The sequence below is a fragment of the Vipera ursinii genome (genome assembly GCF_947247035.1).
Source record: "Vipera ursinii genome assembly, chromosome: 5".
NCBI classification, from domain to species: Eukaryota; Metazoa; Chordata; class Lepidosauria; order Squamata; family Viperidae; genus Vipera; species Vipera ursinii.
The window spans coordinates 44,955,790-44,976,121 of NC_139518.1; the positions used below are offsets into that span (position 1 = coordinate 44,955,790).

At 41.9% G+C, this 20,332-nt stretch overlaps 1 protein-coding gene across 1 annotated transcript in view; it reads left to right on the forward strand.

Annotated features, from left to right (window-relative positions):
• Window positions 1–1,428: 1,428 nt before the first annotated feature.
• SLIT1 (slit guidance ligand 1) overlaps window positions 1,429–20,332 on the forward strand; it is a gene marked incomplete at its 5' end in the record, with an annotated part of 159,295 nt that continues 140,391 nt past the window's right edge. Inside the window, one exon of the mRNA XM_083364090.1 lies at window positions 1,429–1,625. Coding sequence (XP_083220216.1) covers window positions 1,429–1,625 — 197 coding nt within the window. The remainder of the gene's footprint in view (window positions 1,626–20,332) is intronic.

Here is a 20,332-nt window from a genome sequence, read left to right on the forward strand (position 1 = left end):
TGCATTTACTTATTTACTTTTATGCGGTAGACAAGGAAAGTTATTTTGGAGTTTTGAATATTTTGGATCCTGAACCCCTCTTTTTCAGCACACCCTTTGGGAATTTTTGAGTTTGACATTTCTGAACCATAGGAAAAAAATAACAGTTGTAGGGGCTAATTGAGGGTATTTTTCTTCTAAGGATTTCTCTTTCCTATATTGGAGCAAAAAATCTAATAATTTCATGTTCTCACAGAATGTATCTTTCATCTGTTACCCAGATCTACGTATTTAAATATCATTAGGTCTACGAATGGTGCATCCATTGCTGCTGAAGTCAAGCACATGGCTGTCTGCGCACTATCTCTGCCTCTCCTTCTCTTACCATCTCCCTCTCCCAGCATTATGAATTTCACAAGGGAGGTGAATCTTTGCATAATTTAAACCTGGTCATGGGTGCCTGAGTGAGAACTCAAATCAACTTGACTGATTTGATTTATAATCTATTTGGTTTTTAGGGGCTATCCAGGGTATTTTCAGGAGTCTTCTCCAACACCAAAGTTTGGAACTGTCAATATTCTTTTAATTTTGCTTCTTTGACTTTCACTTCCATGAAGCATCACGGGGTGGGGGGTGGGGGGAACTGTCTCATCTTTTAACACATCATAGCATCTGAATATCTTTCCCAAGACTTTCACTGCTATTCTGCCAAATGCTAGTCTGCAACATATTTCTTTTTTTTAAAAAAATGTTTTAAATGGGGGTGGGGGGTGGGGTTTCAAAAAAAAAGGCAGGTGGAAATGGCCAAAGATTTGGGGGGGGGGGCGGAATTGTTGATGCAGATAAAATATACTTAGACAAAGAAGTTACGAAAATTATATCATTATTGCTCAGTATATCATTTCTCCTCTGGAAGGAAGCTGGTATCGGAGTGAATTCTCTGTGGCTCACTCCTCACACGTTTGCCTTGTTTGTCTTCTGCAAGAGTTTTAAGCCTTGTCCCTCTGCTTCTCTGCGCATCCGTTTTCCCGGTCCCGGTTCCTCACTATATGTTGCGGGTGTGTGTGTGTGTGTGTATCTCTGCGCCCGAGGCGAGTGCAGAGAGTGAGCTAAGGAGGGGGGGGGAGAGGTGGAGCCAAGGCTGCTCCTGCCATCTGGGATTGATGGATGAGTGCTCCTTCTGTCTGTGTGTTTGTGTGTGTGTGTGAGAGAGAGAGTGAGTGTGCGTGCGTGTGTGTATTTGAGCGAGAGAGGGGAAGGGAGAGCCCGTTCGCCCGTGCCCCGAGTTCCGCGTTCCGCGTTCCGGAGGCGCAAAGGCGCGACAGAACCTGGCATCCTCCGCTTGCGTCAGACACAACGAGCTGCTCCACGCCGCGCCAGCCAAACGCGCCGCTGCGAGATAATGTGCGGGGCAGCTCCTCGCTAGCAGGCTAAGCCCAGGCAGGCGGCATGGCTCCGAAGCGGCGAGCGGGGTCAGGCGGCGTGTGGCTGCGGGCGGGCGCCTGCCTGTTGGCCTGGGCGGCCGTTTGCCGGGTCCGGGCGAGCGCTTGCCCCGCACGGTGCGCCTGCAGCGGCACCACGGTAGACTGTCACGGGCTGGGGCTCCGCAGTATTCCCAAGAACATCCCGAGGAGCGCAGAAAGGCTGTAAGTGTCGCCGGAGAGAGGGGAGGCGCGCCGCCCCGGGAATGCCGCGGCTCTCGGGTGCCCCCAGGGCCACTTGGGAGGCCTTTGATCTCGCAGCGCCGCTCCGATTTCGCCGGCGCCCGCGGGATCTCCGCAAAGGCTGGCCCTCGCGATTTCCCTCCCGCCCTGACAAAGGAGCCCAGCCGCGCTCGACGCCTAGGACGCCTCGCTCTGGGACGCGCTGCAACGGTCCCGAGACGGCGGCCGAGACAAAGGTCCTTCTGGGCAAGTCGGAACGCGGGAAGGAAGTTGGGCCAGACTCGGGCAGCGTCCGATTCCGAGCGTTCCTCTGGGGCTTCGGGAACAATCCCTCGGTTGCCTTTGTTAGGCAGCCGTGGCGCGCTCCCGTGAGGATCTGCCCCCTCGCAAACCTCCGGGTCTCCACGAAGCAGGAGGCTCCCGCCCTCCCCTTTTACATACGCCGGGCGGCGGTTCGGGTCGGATGAGGAGCCGCGGCTCCCGCTGGGCGCAGACTCAGGATCGCGTTTCCCTCAGCGATGAATAGCGCAGAGATTCCTCGCTTGGCAACTTTCTTGTCCCTCCAGCTTTGTTGTTCGGAGATATTCTCTCTCTCTCTCTCTCTCTCTCTCTCTCTCTCTCTCTCTCTCTCTCTCTCTCTCTCTCTCTCTCTCTCTCTCTCTCTCTCTCTCTCTCTGTGTGTGTGTGTGTGTGTGTGTGTGTGTGTGTGTTTGCTTGGTTGCGCATTCGCAAGTCGAGTGGGATTCTTCTGGGACCCGGCTGGGGCTGCTTATTTCCCAGAGCTTTCTACGAAAACTGTTGTCTGGCGTTGCCTCAGATGTGTGGCGCTCCAGTGGGGATAACGGGAGCTTTTACCCGAGGCATCCAAAGGGCACCAGGCTGGGGAAAACTGAACTACATAGATACCTGCTTTGGAAGGAGGGTGGGTGGTAGTGAGGAGATTTTATAGAAATGGGCTAGGAGGGGGATGAGTGGAGACCCGCGTTCACATACATCGCTGGAACTGGCTGGCGTCATCATATCGCTCTCTGTCCTTTCTGGGTTGGTTGCAAACCTCTCGGCCAGGCAGACGTATCGCTAGCTAGAGTGTATCTGGGTTGTATGGAGACTGCAGCAAACACGCTAGGGCTCAAAACTAAATGCTTGTTGTGGGACGGATGCTTTCTCTCCCCAAGAAGCCCTCAAGGCTAGGGACACTACCCGCCACACAGTCCCAGTTAGCTCCCTTCTCCCTCCCTTCAGACACTTTGACTAGAGCTATAGGAAAGCAAGCAAGAGGAAACTATTTGGAGCGATAACTAATCCTCTGGATCAATGAAGCCCATCTTGGCTTCTTACTAATTGCCCGAAGCATTAGCAAATAAAGGAGAAATCAGGCGGGAAACGTGGACTGTGGGCATCTCTGATCTCTCTTGCTTGTGAATTTTTTCGGAATAAAGCAGGGGTTAGTGGGGATGGAACTATTAAGGCTCATTCATAACAGCCTCTTTTGCTCTGCTCAGTGACCCCTATGTTCCTGCTCCATGAAGGTGGCCACTACTTTGGATGGGGTGCAAAGGGAAGTAAAGATGGAAGGCGTGCTAAATAATTCATTAGAAAGTGGAACATTGGATTGTGCAGTTTAGTCAGGGGAGGAGGACAAGTGGGCAAGGTGGAATCACTGCTACTGAGCAGAATATTGCCTCTTACACCTGGGCTTCTTTTGGTTTTCCTTTGAGAACTAGTTGAAACTCTACAGAAGGTTAATGATTAAAGTCTGGTAGAAAGAACCGATATCCCGTTCAGTTACCCAAGCTGTAGGTTGTCTGCTCTGCACTTCCTACCAGTTCTGCATCCATTCCTGGGTCTCAGAGTTTCCATCCACCACTTTTCCAAAGTCTCCTGTTTCTTCCCCCCCCCCTACACTCAGGATTACGTCTCCTGAAGCCAGATAGATGATATGCTGCTGAGTGCAGTGAAAATACACTTTTAGATTTATGGGGTAACCTAGTAGAGAATAAGAATGGGCTTAAAATATTCCGAGGCAAGATTTATAACAGCAAAAGGTGAAGCAGAAGTAAAAGGGGGCGGGGGAGGGAGGGGCACTCCCCTTGCCAGGCAGGGTGATGCTATACCTGACTTGAATGACACAAACAGCAGTGAAATGAACATTTCTTTTGATACGGTAGCATTGCGGCATTCTGGCGAGATTTATACTTTGGAAAGTATCTAAGGGTGGACTTTCACAGCGAGCAGGTGACTTTCCTTCCTTTGGCTGCCTCCTTCCTAGCTTGAGCTTTGTTCCCTTCTGTGCTCATCAAAGCCAGATGTGGGGGTATAATCCTTCTGGAGACCGAAATGAGACAGTCCAGTGACAGTTACAGCCTCCCCTGCCAGGACTTACAGCTGCTATGGGCTGGAAGTAGCCATATTCTAGGCTTTGAGGATGCCTGGCCTGTGGTGCATCTGAAGGATCATGTACAGGGCAACCCACCCCTCTTATTGTTGTTCCTCCTACAAACCAATTAATGCTCTCAGATTAAGCCTAATTAGGTCATATGCCTGTGGACACCTCTGTGCACAACAAAGCAGCCTTGGTGAACCCTCCTAGCAGCCCTGCGTGATGTCTTCTTTAATGGCATTTCCTTCTTTGGCACCTTAATTGCCCTCACTGAAGTCATTATTATGCCTCAGCCATAAGAAGCTGCTCGGGGATCCACACATGCAAGATTCTGCTCTTACATAAATGACATAATACCAAGAAAGGGTACCATGCTGTGCTGACAAGAGGCATCTAGTTTGTGACTTGTAACTCTTCCTTGCTCATGTCAAAACTGGCAGAGGAGGAAGGCAATGGTTTCAGGAGTATTTTGTGAGTTTACGGATAATATGAACGCGTGACTCATCCTTTTCTGTATCCTGACACATACAGAGATTTATAGCACAGATTATATAGATCTTCTTTCATAAAGGGGAATCATGCTAGGGAAAAGTTATTCCTAATCCTATATCTACCCCTACTATTACAGAAAGTACTGTATAGGTTTTAAACTGCTCCCCTCATCTGACCAATTAAAGTCCTAGCACTTGCTTATCTAACTGTGGGTACTGCTCACTCTGTTCAACAATCAAAATATGTAAGAGAGAGGAAAATAATATATTTTAGCTGTTTACTATGCTGCACTCTTTGTTTTTAGACTTCCAAAGAACCTTTTAACACAGTAAAGTTCATGGAGTGATACACAGCTATCTATACAGATATGTTTTACTTTATTATTTTAAACAAAAGCAAATGTAAGAAGGACTCAGGTTGCTAGACTGCTAATTCAGTTAGGGCTGTTTCACATTTTATATATGGAAATGGGATGGCTGATGTAAATTATGAATTTGGTGATCATACAAATAGCCAGAAGCAGTTCCTGGGATGATAGTGACACTTTCCTGGCTGCAGTAATTGATGCTGGTTGTATCTGCAAATGCTTGCTTGGAAAGTTATAACTTCTACATAAATTCATACAGTACTTGGGAAGAATACAGATGTCCATATATAGCAGAAAATATGCTATGAAAATTGGCTTTGCTCTGATGCTTAACGCCTTGCTAAGAATAAAATAATGCCCCAATTCAGACTTTATGCTTAATGAAAATCAGGGTTTAGAATGATGTCCAAACTATGGCATCCTTGGTGCTCTCTGGGCTTGGATGTTATGCTTGGAGAGATTTCATTACCCAACTAGGTAACATAATCAGCGCGACTGAATGTGGTGTTTGCTTCCTGTTCATCTATTTATTTATTTATTTATTACATTTTTATACCGCCCTTCTCCCGAAGGACTCAGGGCGGTGTACAGGGCAATAAATACAAAAACAGGATACAAAAGTTAAAAGTGATTAAATAAATGCCCAAGGTTAAAACAATAATTAAGATGTATTAAAACCCCAACCCTAACCCATCAGACCAGGTCAGACTGCTCAAATAGATACATTTTTAGATCACGCCGGAAGGAGCAAAGGTCGGGGGCCGTCCGGAGCTCAACCGGCAAGCGGTTCCATAGGTCTGGTGCGCCCACAGAGAACGCTCTCCCCCTGGGGGCCACCAATCGACATTCTTTGATCGGAGGCACAGTACTTGTCCTGCCTGTTTTAGTGGGGTGTGTGTTTTTTCCCTTGGTAGTTCCTTGATTAAGGTTTTATTTTCTGCTTGTTTGCCTGGTGCTAACCCCTGCTTATTTTGGTGTTGGCTACTGGAGGGGATCTGTTCTGGTCTTTTGGGGTTTTTTTCTGAGTTTTTATATTGTCTCTTTTGAATTGTATGTAAATACAGTTTATTTCTGTATATCAATTGTTGGCTGATTTGTCTGAATACCAAACTCTCAGGAATTCCCCAGCATTTTTATTTATTTAGATTGGTCTAGGATGCTCGCTGTTTTCCAGTTGAAATTAAGGTTGATTCTGTTTATCTGTTGCGAGACTAAGGAGTTTTTATTGTATCTTCTGACTGTTAAGCTGGTGTTCATGGATGCCTTCTGCCTTTTATTCAATGTCTTCTTTTCTAGTCTTTTCTTCTATTAAATGTTCAAACTGAAAACCATTTCTTTTTAATTGTCTACCAAAGGCACAAGAAGAAAGAATATACTAACAAAAATTGATAGGATATCCAAATTGACAAGTCACACTTAAGTGATCATTGTCTCCTACTCTATGGAGATGAGTGAGTCAGGAATTTATGAAGCTATCTACTGTAAAAAGAGAAAAACATACTCTTTCTGCATGTTTGATGTTCAAAACAGTGATTTGAATTCTAAATCATAGCACAAGCTGTGATTTGGGTAAAACCTGAATTGATCCAACAAGTATTAAGTTAATCACTTTAACTCTGTGGTAAGGTTAGGATTAGAGTAAGCTGCAAATAGGACCAACTTGAGATATTTTATGTGAAGCAAACAGCAAATGATAAGCATTTTGAAGCAAAGTACAGAGTATCCAGCTGAGGTTAAATCAGTGTGAAACCTTTAGCAGTAAATCCTACAAGTATATCTTTCCCTCTTTTTTCTTCTTAGTGTCTTTCCTGCAATTTTGCATTTTTTTTCATTTTTATTTTTTTGCAACGGAGAGGAGGGGAGGAAATCAACCAAATGTTCATCCATTGGCTGCCCCAGGAATTGACTGATTGGCTTGTCACCAAGCCTGGCATTGTGTGCTGAGACAGAATGATTAGCCCAAAGTCATCCAGGTGGCTTTCATGCTTAGGCAGGACTAGTACTCACAGTCTCCCAGTTTCTAGTTTATGCCTTAACTACTAACTAGAGACAATACTGGCTCTCATTCCCTCTCTAGTAATAGAAAACAATAATACAGTAACTCAAAAACAATTTTTCATTACTTCCAAAAATCAGCTTTTCATGCCTAAAGGTAGACCAGCACTGCATTCTCATAAGCTGAGATGATATAATAAAAGGAGTACATAGTATCCATAAGGTAACTGCATCTTGCTCTAAAATGTGCATGTTGAACATTTTGAAGAAACTTTCCAAAGTTTAATATTCCTTCACACTTTTCCCATATTTGCATGGTCCTGGGTACCACAGTTCTTTGCTTCTTTGAGTAGATGCTGCTCTTGTTTCCTTTAGTATCACTAAGGAAGTTCGCTAGCCAAGTAAACTTTGTTTATAGATTTGTGCTTTGCTTTTCTTTGGCAAATCTGGGGGAGGCAGTATGTTAGGAGATAGAGCAAGAGCTGTTTCGATGCTTTTTTGACTGCCTTTCACCAAATATATGGGCCTCTTTCTTTAACAAATAGGTCCCCTGGTGTCCTAGCTTCAGAAATAAATACCAAGCTGGAACAGTCCATGGATAGTTCTTTCTAAAGAAAAGCACCGAGAGAACATTTGGTGAGCGACTAAATCGCAAGCAGATTGCTAGATACCACTCGCCTTTCTTAATAGCATTCTGCAAGATACTAAAATAAAAGTGTAACTGTTAAAGAAAACAAAATCATGTGAATGCATCTGAAATAAATGCTAACTTGGTCTTGGCTACTGCTAGTAAGCATAAAGTCAAGGCAGCAATTACTATTATAAGAACCCAGGGGGTGGGGGAATCAATCTATAAATTCTAGATAGAAATACAGCCAGCATCATGTCGCTGGCCTGAAGCAGATGACATATGGTCAGCTGACAATCAACCCAAAGACAAGCATTTGTTGCAAAGACAACAACATTTCTTGTATGAAAGAGTTGGGTGACCTCACAGGTCCTACTCTGAATGGGTAGGAGCTCTTGCATTGTGGCTGTTTCCCATGCTGCTTTGGTAAGGCTGAAAAGGAAGCAATCAGGCCAACAGGCATGGTGATTTTTCATTGCAATGTCACCAGCAAAGCAGTGCTGGGATGGAAAGCAGCCATTTCAGTTGCATTCAGCCTGTGCATTTCCTTTTCTGTAACACAGTGCTAGGTAGATATGAGGAGAAGCCATGTTACAGCAGGTCCCTACCTTATTGTTAAGATAACCACACGAATTGAACCATAGCTTTTTTTCAGAATGGCCAATTGCATCTCTTTTTACAAAGTTTCTGAGTTAAGAAACTATATCAGCTATATTACCATGGGGTTCATCTGGCAGGTAGCCCTGGGTTCTGATGATGGCCTTTGTTTTCAAAATAAGAAATTTTTCACATCTCACTTATTTTTGTGACATGGAAGAACCTGATTCAGATTATTTAAATGATGTCTTTTCTTGCTTTTTCTTAAGACCCTTCTATTCTGTAGATCAGGGATGTGCAAAATGTTTTGAATCTAAAATGTTTTCAGTTGGAAATAAGTTGTTCCTATCAGTTTTGAACTTGAGTACCTTGAACCTGAAGCAATCTTGTGCTGAACCTAAACTTTTGAACAACAGTTTTAAACTTGAAACAAATCTTCCAAGCTCAATTGTTTCAAATTCAAAAAAGTTTTCCATAAACCTGCTTCATGGGGGATTTGTGTGTGCCAGTGTGTGAAGGTTCATTTTTTATGTAATTGTAAATTACATGTTTATCTTTAAAAGATTAAGTTAATTTTCAAGTAACATACAGTATAGAACAAAGAACAAACTATATCATTATAAAAAGTAAATATCAAATATGTATAAAAATATTTTTTTGTGTGTGGGGGGGGAATACCAAAATTGGTATACTCAAGATGAAAGGAACAATCCTTTTATTGCCTTTATGTCGCAATCCCTTAAAGAAAGAGAAGATCCTTCTGAAATTGGGTTTGGTCCTGTCCAGATAATTGTTCACTGTGATAGTGGTAAAAAAAATCCTGGATGAAAGCCACAACCATGCAGCCAAAGTTCTACCCCATTTGTCTCTATTATCGTATATTGTGGCTGCCACCTAGACATTTTGATACAGGAAAAAGGGTGGTGCTTGGATTGCATGCTTGTGGCTGTCATCTTGACTTTTTTGGCCACTTCCCTATGGATGCATCTCTTCCTTTACCTTTTATCAAATGCTATTTTGAACCCATCCTTCTAGGAAAGAATAAGATAGCTCCAGTTAACCATCCTGACCTTTTGTTTGTTTGTTTGTTTGTAAAATTTATTAGCTGACCCTCTTACCTCAAGGTAACTCTTACAATTGTAAAAGTTAAAAACCATGTAATTAAAACCATGAATAGGTTAACACAAAATGTCAAACATTGTGGGCCAATTAAAAGATGGGGAGGGCAGGAGCAGGACGGTGGGGAGGTGGGATCTGTTTAGGTTTTTAGGTTTAGGTTTTATTAAATTTTTATACCGCCCTTCTCCCGAAGGAATCAGGGCGGTGAACAGGGCATATCATAAAACTACAAAAATACAAAAGTTAAAAAAGAATTAAATTTGTGGCAGGGTTGAACCATGGCACTTCTAGACTCCATTGCTGTATTTTCATATGAACGTGCTTTGCAGTTCCATTGTCCTTCATGGTGTTTTTCTACCTCTTTTCTTTTCAAAACCCAAGTTCATAGTATACTGTCTCTGCGGCTTAGTCAACACAGTAGAATTTTTAAGTGAGCTGTATGGCGATACAGCATAAATACAGATAAGACTACCTATGTATTATGTATTCCAGCCCTGCAGAAGCCGTATGTTTTCTCCAAAGGAACACCTAGACTGTGCCTGATGTTCCAGATGGCTCTTAAAATAATAGAAGCTCTTTCTGTTGACTTTGCTAAGATCTCTCTTTTGACCCTGATTTTCTTTTAATGGGTCTCGACACATCCATAAGTTGGAATATGCCTCCACCTAGGCTAGATTATGTTGAAGTGGTTTATGGTTTTGTTCCTCCTGTTACAATAATCCTTTTCTTTTCTGGTTTATTGTATTGCAGTTTTGTTTGGGTGTTACTACAACCACTGCGAAATTGGGTGATTTTAGAAATTTAAATTACAGCTAAATAAATTATGCATAATTTTGAGAGAAACTTTAGTGTTTCTTTTGAGTCAGAAGACAGAAGTGCATACTTTCAGTGTCAGGAGCTACATACAGTACATGATTCCTGAAAGGCTTGCGTACAGCCCTCCTCCATCCCCTGGAGATTTTCATCCATTACTATCCAGTTGGAAAATTGTTAAATACACGAGTGTAATTACTTAGCACTTTTTGGAATGTGGCACTAGGCAAATCACTCAAAACCTTTGCTTAGAAAAGTTGCTGCCATATGTGTTTTGTGAAAATACTGATATACATCAGATCTTATACAGGAATAAATGGGAAGTAGTGAAGCTACAGGGACACGGTGGCTCAGTGGGTTGGGACGCTGAACTTGTCGATCGGAAGGTCGGCAGTTTGGCGGGTCGAATCCCGAGTGCCGCGTAACAGAGTGAGCGCCTGTTATTCGTCCCAGCTTCTGCCCACCTAGCAGTTCGAAAGCACGTCAAAATGCAAGTAGAAAAATAGGGACCACTACGGTGGGAAGGTAACAGCGTTCCGTGCGCCTTTGGCATCTAGTCATGCCGGCCACATGACCACGGAGACGTCCTCGGACAAGCGCTGGCTCTTCGGCTATGAAACGGAGATGAGCACCGGCCCCTAGAGTCGGAAACGACTAGCACTCATGTGCGGGGGAACCTTTACCTTTACCTAGTGAAGCTACTTTATTCCTTTTTAATAGCCAGATGTTGTAAGGGACAAATAAGCTAATAATTCTAGTTAGAATATGCATAGATCTATTTTGGAAGTTTCAGATATTTAGCTAATACAAGAGTTAACTGTTCACTGGAGAGTTCACTGTTTTGGCGCAAGGCAAGATTCCTTATGGAAGTAGCATTATAGGCTTCTCATAGATCACAATGGCAGTCATGTTTCATTTCATTTCCTTCAGATCCTTGTCTGGGTGGTGGGGAATTTGCAATTCTATTCCAATTTCTCCCTTCAGCTACTTCCCAAGCAGATGCTGTCAGTGTATTGCCATGGAAACACTGAGTTCGCCTCTCCATGGAATTGTGTGCAGAAAAAATATTAGTTTAAAAACTCTGCAGCATTTGTATTGATGGAGCTGAGGTTGTTAACCAGAATGAATTGCCCCAGGGATGAAGAAAACCCCACTAACAGGCAGTAAGGCTGCAGAATTTGCCTTCAGAGAACATTTTTCAATAAAATACAATAGATTTCCTACAAATTCCCATTGCCTTGTGTTTATTATGCCTTACATACACTTACAGTGACCTCTGAAATGTGCAAATAGTTTGAGGAAAGCTATATATTTATATCTCCAGGAAATCAGAGCATAATTTTAGCTTCACAACAAACCTTTAAGGTAGACAAGTCTGATAGAAATTTGATAATAGACTATGACCCATTTGGCTGCATCTTAGTCTTAGAAGGTTGGCAGAGCAACATTTAAGCAGTTTGGTAATGGTGACTAGACATGGATAGTTTCTAAATGGACCATACCTATGGAAGAAAAACTGCCCACATATGGATGGAATATAAATAGGCCACCAACAACATATGATAACCAAAGAGCTCAAAGGACAATAGGAAAAAAATGCAGATGCCACTGGTATTTTAATTAGAAAAAAAATCAGGTGAGTGGATCAGGCTGCTAGTTAATGTGTGTTAATCATAGCATCTAAATATATAAATATATAAATATGTCTTCCGGGTGAGATTCAAGGTACTAGTAATGGTGTTCAAAGCCCTACATGGCAGGGGTCCGGAGTACCTTAGGGAACACCTGCTGCCGGCATCAACTTCCCTCCGCCCTGTGCGTTCCCACAGAGAGGGCCTCCTCAGGGTGCCACCGGTCAGAGAATGTAGATTGGTGGCCCCCAGGGGGAGATCCTTCTCTGTGGGCGCCCCAGAGCTATGGAATCAGCTACCGGTTGAGCTCCGGACGGTGCCCGATCTTCGCTCCTTTCGCCGCGAGCTAAAAACATACTTTTTTGAACAAGCTGGCCTGGCCTGATGGGGGACTGGGGGGTTGTTATTGTTATTTTATTGGGGTTTTAAGATGTATTAATTGTTTTTAGTATGGGCGTGTATTTAATTATTTTTTAACTTTTGTAATCCTGTATTTTTATTCTTGCCCTGTTCACCGCCCTGAGTCCTTCGGGAGAAGGGCGGTATAGAAATATTATTAAATTAAATTAAAATTAAATAATGTCTAACATCAAAGACGGTGCCTCTGTTCTTATGACAAAGCTACTCATGGTTAACCTAACTACAGCTTGCAATTCTCAGAGGTCATAGGACACAATGAACCAACATAGTAGGCTGGATTTGCCCAGTACTCTTAAGTGAAAGTGTGGCATTTGTGATTCAATGTGTGTGCTAATACAACCACACTGTCTGAATACCAGATGCTGGGAAACATAAATGGGAGGGATGATTATGCTATAGTTATTCTGTAGGCTCCTGATTGGCTGTAATGGTAATAGTGCTGGATTAGAGAGGCCATGGGCCTTGTACCTTGGGGTTCTTCTGACTTCTTTTGTGCTTAGAATTTTTAGACTTAGTGTCAACAGTAATCACTACTTTGCACTTTGCTTTTGATGCTTCAGTGCTTTTTTAAAAGCCTTTGACCTTTTATAATATGCTTTTTATACTTCAGTTCATTATAAATAAAATGCTTTTGATCCAAGAATGGAAGCTGGATAAGATTCTTCCTTTAGTTTGAATTATGTCTTCTTTAAAGAGTGAGAATTCTCTCTATATTATGAAGGATTATTAAAGTCGTGTCAATCAAAACACTTGATGGTAGATCGGATTCAGAGGATACTAACTTTGGAGTTAATATCACATACATACATATGTATGTGTGTGTATGTGTGTTGTGCATTTCTATGTACAATTTCATGTAATGCTTGGAATGATTGAAGGTAAAAAAGAAGTAGGTTGAGATCAATTCTGATGACCATAGCCATTCAATTTCCTTGGCAGTGCAACAGAAAGAATTTGCCATTGTTTTCTTCCAGGATGACTTTTTTCATTAATAATAAACCTTGTATTTATAATGCAATCTATGTGGCTCAACTGAACCTTTCCTTTATTCCAATAAGCTCTTGCATATAATCTGCTGCTCTTCTCATAAAATCAGGTCCTGTGATCGTCAAGCACAGCAGTTGTGATTCTGCTGCAGGGGAGGAAAGCAACACATCTCAGGAAGAGATATTTCTCTAATGATTTTGAGCTTTAAGAGGAATAGAGATCAGCTGATGCTTGCAGTGTAAATGCTAAGTTGCAGAAAAGTCACAACAATTTCTTTACCATGTCTCCAGGTCTTGTATACTTCCTTGAAGAACACCAACTTTTTGTGCATCAACCTAGTTTAGCTCAAAAGTTGGAAGGAAGACTTGGCTGCCCCGAACATATGCAGCCCATTGAATTATAGCATCACTGCATCTTCCTTCAATGTGATATATATCCTCCCAAAGTGATGAGTTTCTTGATGGCTACTAACGGCAATTCAATGCATGTATTAAACTGAGAAAGCACATAGATCCCATACTAAAAATAATAACAAGGATGGCCTTATGTTCCTTGTTTTCCCAGATTGGGATCAGATCCATTTCCCTTCCTTCTCATCTGCTGTTTACTCCACTGCTATCTAACTAGTGTTTCCTATTGTGTTACATTTTGGTTTTTCTTTTTCTATTATGACCTCTGATGGAACTGCTCTTGATAAAGATTTCATTGTTGGTTTTAATATCTGTAGGTTATTGCAATTTTGCAGTCAAAATTAGGAAACTTGGTAATGTTGACTCAGAGAAAACACAGAGAAAGTCAGTGGCAGATTAATAGCAACCTGATTCAGGTAAAGTGACAAACAGCACTCTAACATCTTAAGCATCTTTGTTATTGAACTGAAAAGCTGAACATAACGTTGTTTCCCTGGGCAACACATATGAAGGGACCTTGCCCAATTTATGTTTCAGTATTTGAAACAGGTAGAAAAACCAATGCAATAGTGCAGGGGTGTCAAACTCAATTTCATTGAGGGCCGCATCAGCATTGCGGTTGCCCTCAGGGGGCCGGGTGGGTATGGCCAGGGTGGGCGTGGCCTACTGGGTGGGCGTGGCTATAGTGGGTGTGGCCTGCTGGGTGGGTGTGGCCAGCTCTTCATCGTTTGCATCAAGGGTGCCTATGGGGGACTGGGCAGGAGTGGGACAGATCTGAGGGTCTCTAGCAGAAGGAGGGTCTCTGGGCCAGGGCCAAAGCAGTGGGGGCCGTTCCCTCACTTTTTTCCAGGATGGCTTCGCGGGCCGCATGAAACCACTTTGCGGGCCGCATCCGGCCCCCGGGCCTTGTGTTTGACATGTCTGCAATAGTGTGACTATATTCAGTGCTTTTTTTGTAAAAGAAAAAGGTGCCGGAACTCACACATGTCATACAACCTGCCTTGCCTAACCTACAAGTTTCCATCCAAAAAAGGTGCCGGAACTCCGTTCTGAGCATTCTATGAGAAAAAAAGCCCTGACTATATTAAACTAAAACAAGTTATGCCAGTATTTACTTTAAAAGACAGTCTCCATTACCACACCGAGAGAGACAGACAGAAAAGAAAAATTACATTAACTTGGGATGCAGTGGAATGAAAATCCTCTGCATGTGTGTTGTGGCAAGAGAGTACAAGGAATATTGTTCCCCTGGTCCTCTTCAAGTTTTTAAAAGACCTGACCTTGAACTGATATATCCTGTAACAGTGCCTGTGTCCCCACTTGTGATTTATCAAAGAATCTGTGTATCACAATGTAAAAATATTCCCCTTCCTGATAAGCTCTCACTATTCCACCACAGCTTTAGGGTACATAAAATCTGCAGTGTCCATTGTGAACATGACCAGCGGTGTGTTTGGGGAGTATTGGAAGGCACCCTCACCTCTAGTCTCTAACTTGCTTCCACCTCTTCTATTGCTCTCCCAGCATAGGCCTTCTTCTTTACTACTATTTCCTGAGTTCCTTGCATGCCCATTCACTTCCACCAGCCTTTCACCAGCTGTCAACATGAATGAAGACAGGATTCATTGAGGGGAGGGGGGAGAAGAGACATATTTGCAAACACTGTTTTAACAATACTCTGAATGACCAGAATGTCACCATTTTTATTTTTTATCCTTTTTGGAGGAAGAGAGGGGAAATATTTGTGTAATTCTGCTTAATGTGATATGATTTTTAAGGTGTTGCACTAAAAAGGGGGAGACCCAAAGCAGCCATTGGGAGGCTTCTGCCCAGTCATTCTGTCCTCACATGGAGGTTGTTGTTGTTGTTGTGGTTGTTGTTGTTGTTGTTGTGTGTGTGTGTGTGTGTGTGTGTGTGTGTGTGTGAAAACAGGGTGAAGAAAACATCTCCATAAGCTCCTGAGTGAACACAGGTTTTTTATTTTATTTATTTAATTATTACATTTGCAGGCCACCCATCTCATCATCAAGCAATATAAAACTACTCAATCAAGAATCTGAGCTTTTGTTGCTTATTTCATAATTGCCTTATATTTGTCAGTTTCAGTCACTTCCTCCGCTTCCTAAGAGAACAGTTGTCTAGCGTCAGTTGTGTATATGCTGCCCTACAGGATCTGACTGGTTGTTACAGTCATGGCAGGATCTGCCTCCCTCCTCCCTGGACAATTTAATTATTTAGTATCTATAGATTTCTTTCCCCGCCCCCCATATTATTTTCACTTGGGCGGCTCAAATGGTATGTGCAGGAATGGTAGGCAAACCAGCTTAGAGTATCCCAGGCAGAGTCCTAAGGCAGACCCACCCCACTCCTGCTGCAGTGCCCTCCGCTGGGATTATTTGAGATGCTGAAGTAGGGAGGGGGTTATAAAGCCAGAGGAAGAAACCAGCTCCTCTGCTTATAACAAGGGGCAGACCCCCAACTCATTTAGCAGTGGCAGAGAACAGGATAGGAACTGCCAATGTGGATAATGAACAAATGTTATGCTGGCATTGGTTTGTTCAAAGAGGGATCAGTAGCAGGGAAAGAAAAAGGCTCACAATGATGTGTCAAAAAAGAGAACAATTACAGTAGGTTCTGTAAGAAGCAGTAAATAGAAGTAGTGCACATAAGTAAGAAGGCAAATATATTTTCAGATGCTTTGATACAGAGTCTTTCCCTGGACACAGCAAAATTGTTGTTGTTGTTAGTTGTGAAGTTGTTTCCAACCCATCGCGGCCCCATGGACAACATTCCTCCAGGCCTTCCTGTCCTCTACCATCTTCTGGAGTCCATTTAAGCTCACGCCTACTGCTTCAGTGACTCCATCCAGCCACCTCATTCTCTGTCGTCCCCTTCTTCTCTTGCCCTCGATCTTTCTGCCATTAGAGTGGTATCATCTGCTTATCTTAGGTTGTTGATATTTCTCCTGGCAATCTTAATTCCAACTTTTGATTCATCTAGCCCTGCCTTTCTCATGATGTGCTCTGCATATAAGTTAAATAGGCAGGGTGACAGTATACAGCCTTGACAGACTCCTTTCCCAATTTTGAACCAATCAGTGGTTCCGTGTCCAGTTCTCACTGTTGCTTCTTGACCCCCATATAGGTTTCTCAAGAGACTAATAAGATGGTCTGGTACTCCCATCTCATTAAGAACTTGCCACAGTTTGTTGTGATCCACACAATCAAAGGCTTTAGCATAGTCAATGAAGCAAAAGTAGATGTTTTTCTGGAACTCCCTAGCTTTCTCCATGATCCCGCGTATGTTGGCAATACACAGCAAAATAATTTCCATTATATTCAGTTATTCTTGTTTTTCAGCACTTCAGGACTTCTTTATATCCTATTCTACCTTTGTTGCTCTGTATCGGTTTTCACTATAATTGTTTTCCTGTTATTTTGAATGGACTGTAATATACTAATATGATTCATAAAAACAAATTTTCTCCAACCTGTTGTTCTCCATACCAGGTTCTTGTTCTTCCGTTGTTCAATCATTGTCTCTTGGCAACTGTCTCTTTGAATTGCTGTGTGAGTTACCAATGATAATACTGTATCAAGCCATCTTATCCCCCATCAGCTTCTTTTGATTGCCTTTGGTTTTTCTAAGCATCTCAGTCATTGATTTCTCCAGTAATTCTGGCTTCTGCATTATGTGTCTGAAATACAGTATTTAAGCTTTACTTTCATCATGATCAGTCTTTCTAGTGAGCAGCCTGGTTTTACTTCTTCTAGTATTGAATAATTTGTTTTTCTTGGAGGCCTAGATAATCATAACTACTTCAGAAGATTAGCTTCTGTAGCAATTTGTGTCAGAAGGCTGATTAAATCTGAATCATATACATTTGAAAATGAAAAGAACCTTTTTCAGGCAGTCAACAAGAAGACAAGTTTCCTATAACAGATGAGAAAGTGAAAATTGATTCTAAGCTTTGTGAGTGGAGGACTGCGGAGAGCAACAGAAGCAGAATTTACCTGAATCGATTCTCCACAAAATTTCCAGAGGTAAACAATATATATATTTTAAAGAGAAGATACAACTGAAGTCCTATTGTACCTTATAGCAAGAATTGATGACATTCTGATGCTGGAAAAGTGGTAACTCTTATTTTGAAGGAAGAGCTACTGGAGCTTTTCCTGTGTCTCTGAGACAGAAGAGGAAGAAAGTCAGATTCCAGATCAGATCTCTTACATAAATCTGCCACACCAAGGACCAAGGATTAAGGAATGGCATAATGGGAATGGGATAATCTGTGATTTGCTGTACTCGAGAAAACATACAAGTATCATACAAACCTTCTCCCCACAGGACTTCATATTCTATGAATAGAACAAAGCCACTTCCAAGGGACAGGGTAGAACTGCCATTAATTTCTCAAACTAAAATCTAATTCCAAGTGATGCATCATGTTCGTTGGCATCAATATATTGTAAAAATTAAGGTATTAGACATCCCTTTTTGATCCAAATGGCTTCATAGGGTTGTTGCTATGGTAAAATCAGGGGAAATCCTCATATCCATCCTGAATTAACCATTAAGCAAAATAAGTATGTGCTTAGGGCATCAAGAGAAATAGGGTAGCACAGAGGTTTTTCTCCCCAGCTATCATGCCCTTTAATCTTTCACTGCCACACTCAGCTCTAGTTTTCAGCACTTATTAAGTCTTTGTGTCTTTTCAGTTAAGCAACGGAAAAGCCAAAGGGCACCATTCTGAGCTGTGTTTAGCATATGAGTTGGCTGTAATCCAGTCCTGACACTGCCTTTAACTGCTTGGAAAAAATGTGGGATATAAATAAATAAACAAGATGGATGCACTTTTTAATGCTTCAAAGATTCTGCTCTTGGAAAAACAACAACCCCTTTTTATCTTATGCTTAATATTTTTAGACATTTTAAGTTACTCCCTAATGGTGAGATCGAGAAGAGAACCCACTCTGATATACTCTTGCTTAATCTATTGGACTGGATTGAGTTTTCACGGCGATGGGGAAGGGAAAAATAGCTTTTGTAAAACACCAGGGGTCTGCAAACTTGGCCCTTTTATGACTTGTGGACTTCAACTCCCAGAATTCCTCAGCCAGGCATGTTGGCTGAGGAATTCTGGGAGTTGAAGTCCACAAGTCATAAAAGGGCCAAGTTTGAAGACCCCTGGTTAGCACCTTTTGTCTATTCTCTAGAATTGTTAAGGAAAAACACAAAAAGGCTTAGGAGAAAGAAAAGGTGTTGCCTTGCCTTGTGCAGCTGGATGAGTGTATGTGTGCACATATGTGTGTAAGAGGGAAAGAAGGGTAGGAAGGGTTATACTGATTTTATTGTGGAGAAGAAATGCCTCCACTAACACCTTGTCCAGAATATTTAGTTGCTTAAAGTTATGGTAGATGTGATTTGGCAGGTATTGTTTTTTGGTTCACAAGAATCTGATGGACAGCTCCAAACTGAAAAAGTACAAAATTGGATTCTGAACTATCAAGAGTAGGGGTAGACAATATGAAGCCCTCCAGTTGTCTGGGTCGATGATTTCCATGAATCACCTCCTCTAGCCAAATTCACTGGGGTTCTAGATGAATTTCAGCATGAAGATCAGGTTGGAATGACAGCTGATTTGGAACAATTGTTCAGATCACTCAATACATCAGGTTTTGTAAGAGTTGGGATAAGCTGACCCTACCAGATTACTAGTTTTTAAGCCTGGTTGAAAGTTGCAAAATCTATCCAATGTGCCATAAGTATGACAGATCACTGGTTTGAACTTCCTAGTCTGCTTGCAATGTCAGAACTAGGTATTATTTAGGAGGAAATTGGGCATGTATTTTCTCTTAGGACAAATGAAACAATAGAAGTGATTAAGATAAAATTCAGATTGGGAAATTGATCTTCCTTTGGAATTAATTAATTAATATCCTGCTCTCGCCTTGAACTCACACCTCCAACATACATCATTTAAAATGAGGGAAAGAAAACAAAATGGAGATATCCAACTATGGATCTTTCACATCATGCAAATAGAATTCACTAATCAACAAATTTTAATCGGTATATGTGATGCTTTTGACAAATAATCATGCCTGAATCTCATCAGCCTTTCAGACATTTATATATTTTCACTTTCTTTTATTCTTCACTTTTTCCTGTCTTCAGTGCCTGCTCTCCTTGTTCTTTCACCATTGGCATTAACACATGGTAATGATAAGGTCAAAGAAATGTAAAAAATGTATTGCCAGGAACAACATTATATATGGGTTTTTTTTCCTTTAAAAGTACATGTGATACTTCTTAGTCTTATTATTCATGTCTGCATTGAAAGGTTGGCTTTATAAATATAAATTAAATGTAAGACAAAAATACTAATTCTTATATGAGTTTTGGAAAAGAACTATGAACAGATTAAATTAAAGTTACATTATAGAGGCTATTGTGTTTATTTAAACCTTTATTACTGTTTTTAATAAGTGATAATGGAATAAATGAGCAGCAGTAGATACAAGAGGAGAGGAGAAAAAGTTTAAAATATTAAAGTGGGAAGGGTTTGGGAGTTTGATCTAGCGGTTAAGGCACCAGGCTGGAAAGCAGGACATGTAACTTCAAGTCTTTCCTTAGCTTGCTGGGTGATCTTAAGCTAGTCACTCTCAGCCCAACTCACCTCATAAGCTTGTTGTTTGGGGGGGGGAAATAGGAAGAGGAAGGTGTGCTGGATATATTCATCATCTTGAGTTATTTGTAGAAATAATATAGGTGGAACACGAATAAAATAAAATAAAAAGGTAAAGGTAAAGGTTCCCCCGCACATGTGTGCTAGTCGTTTCTGACTCTA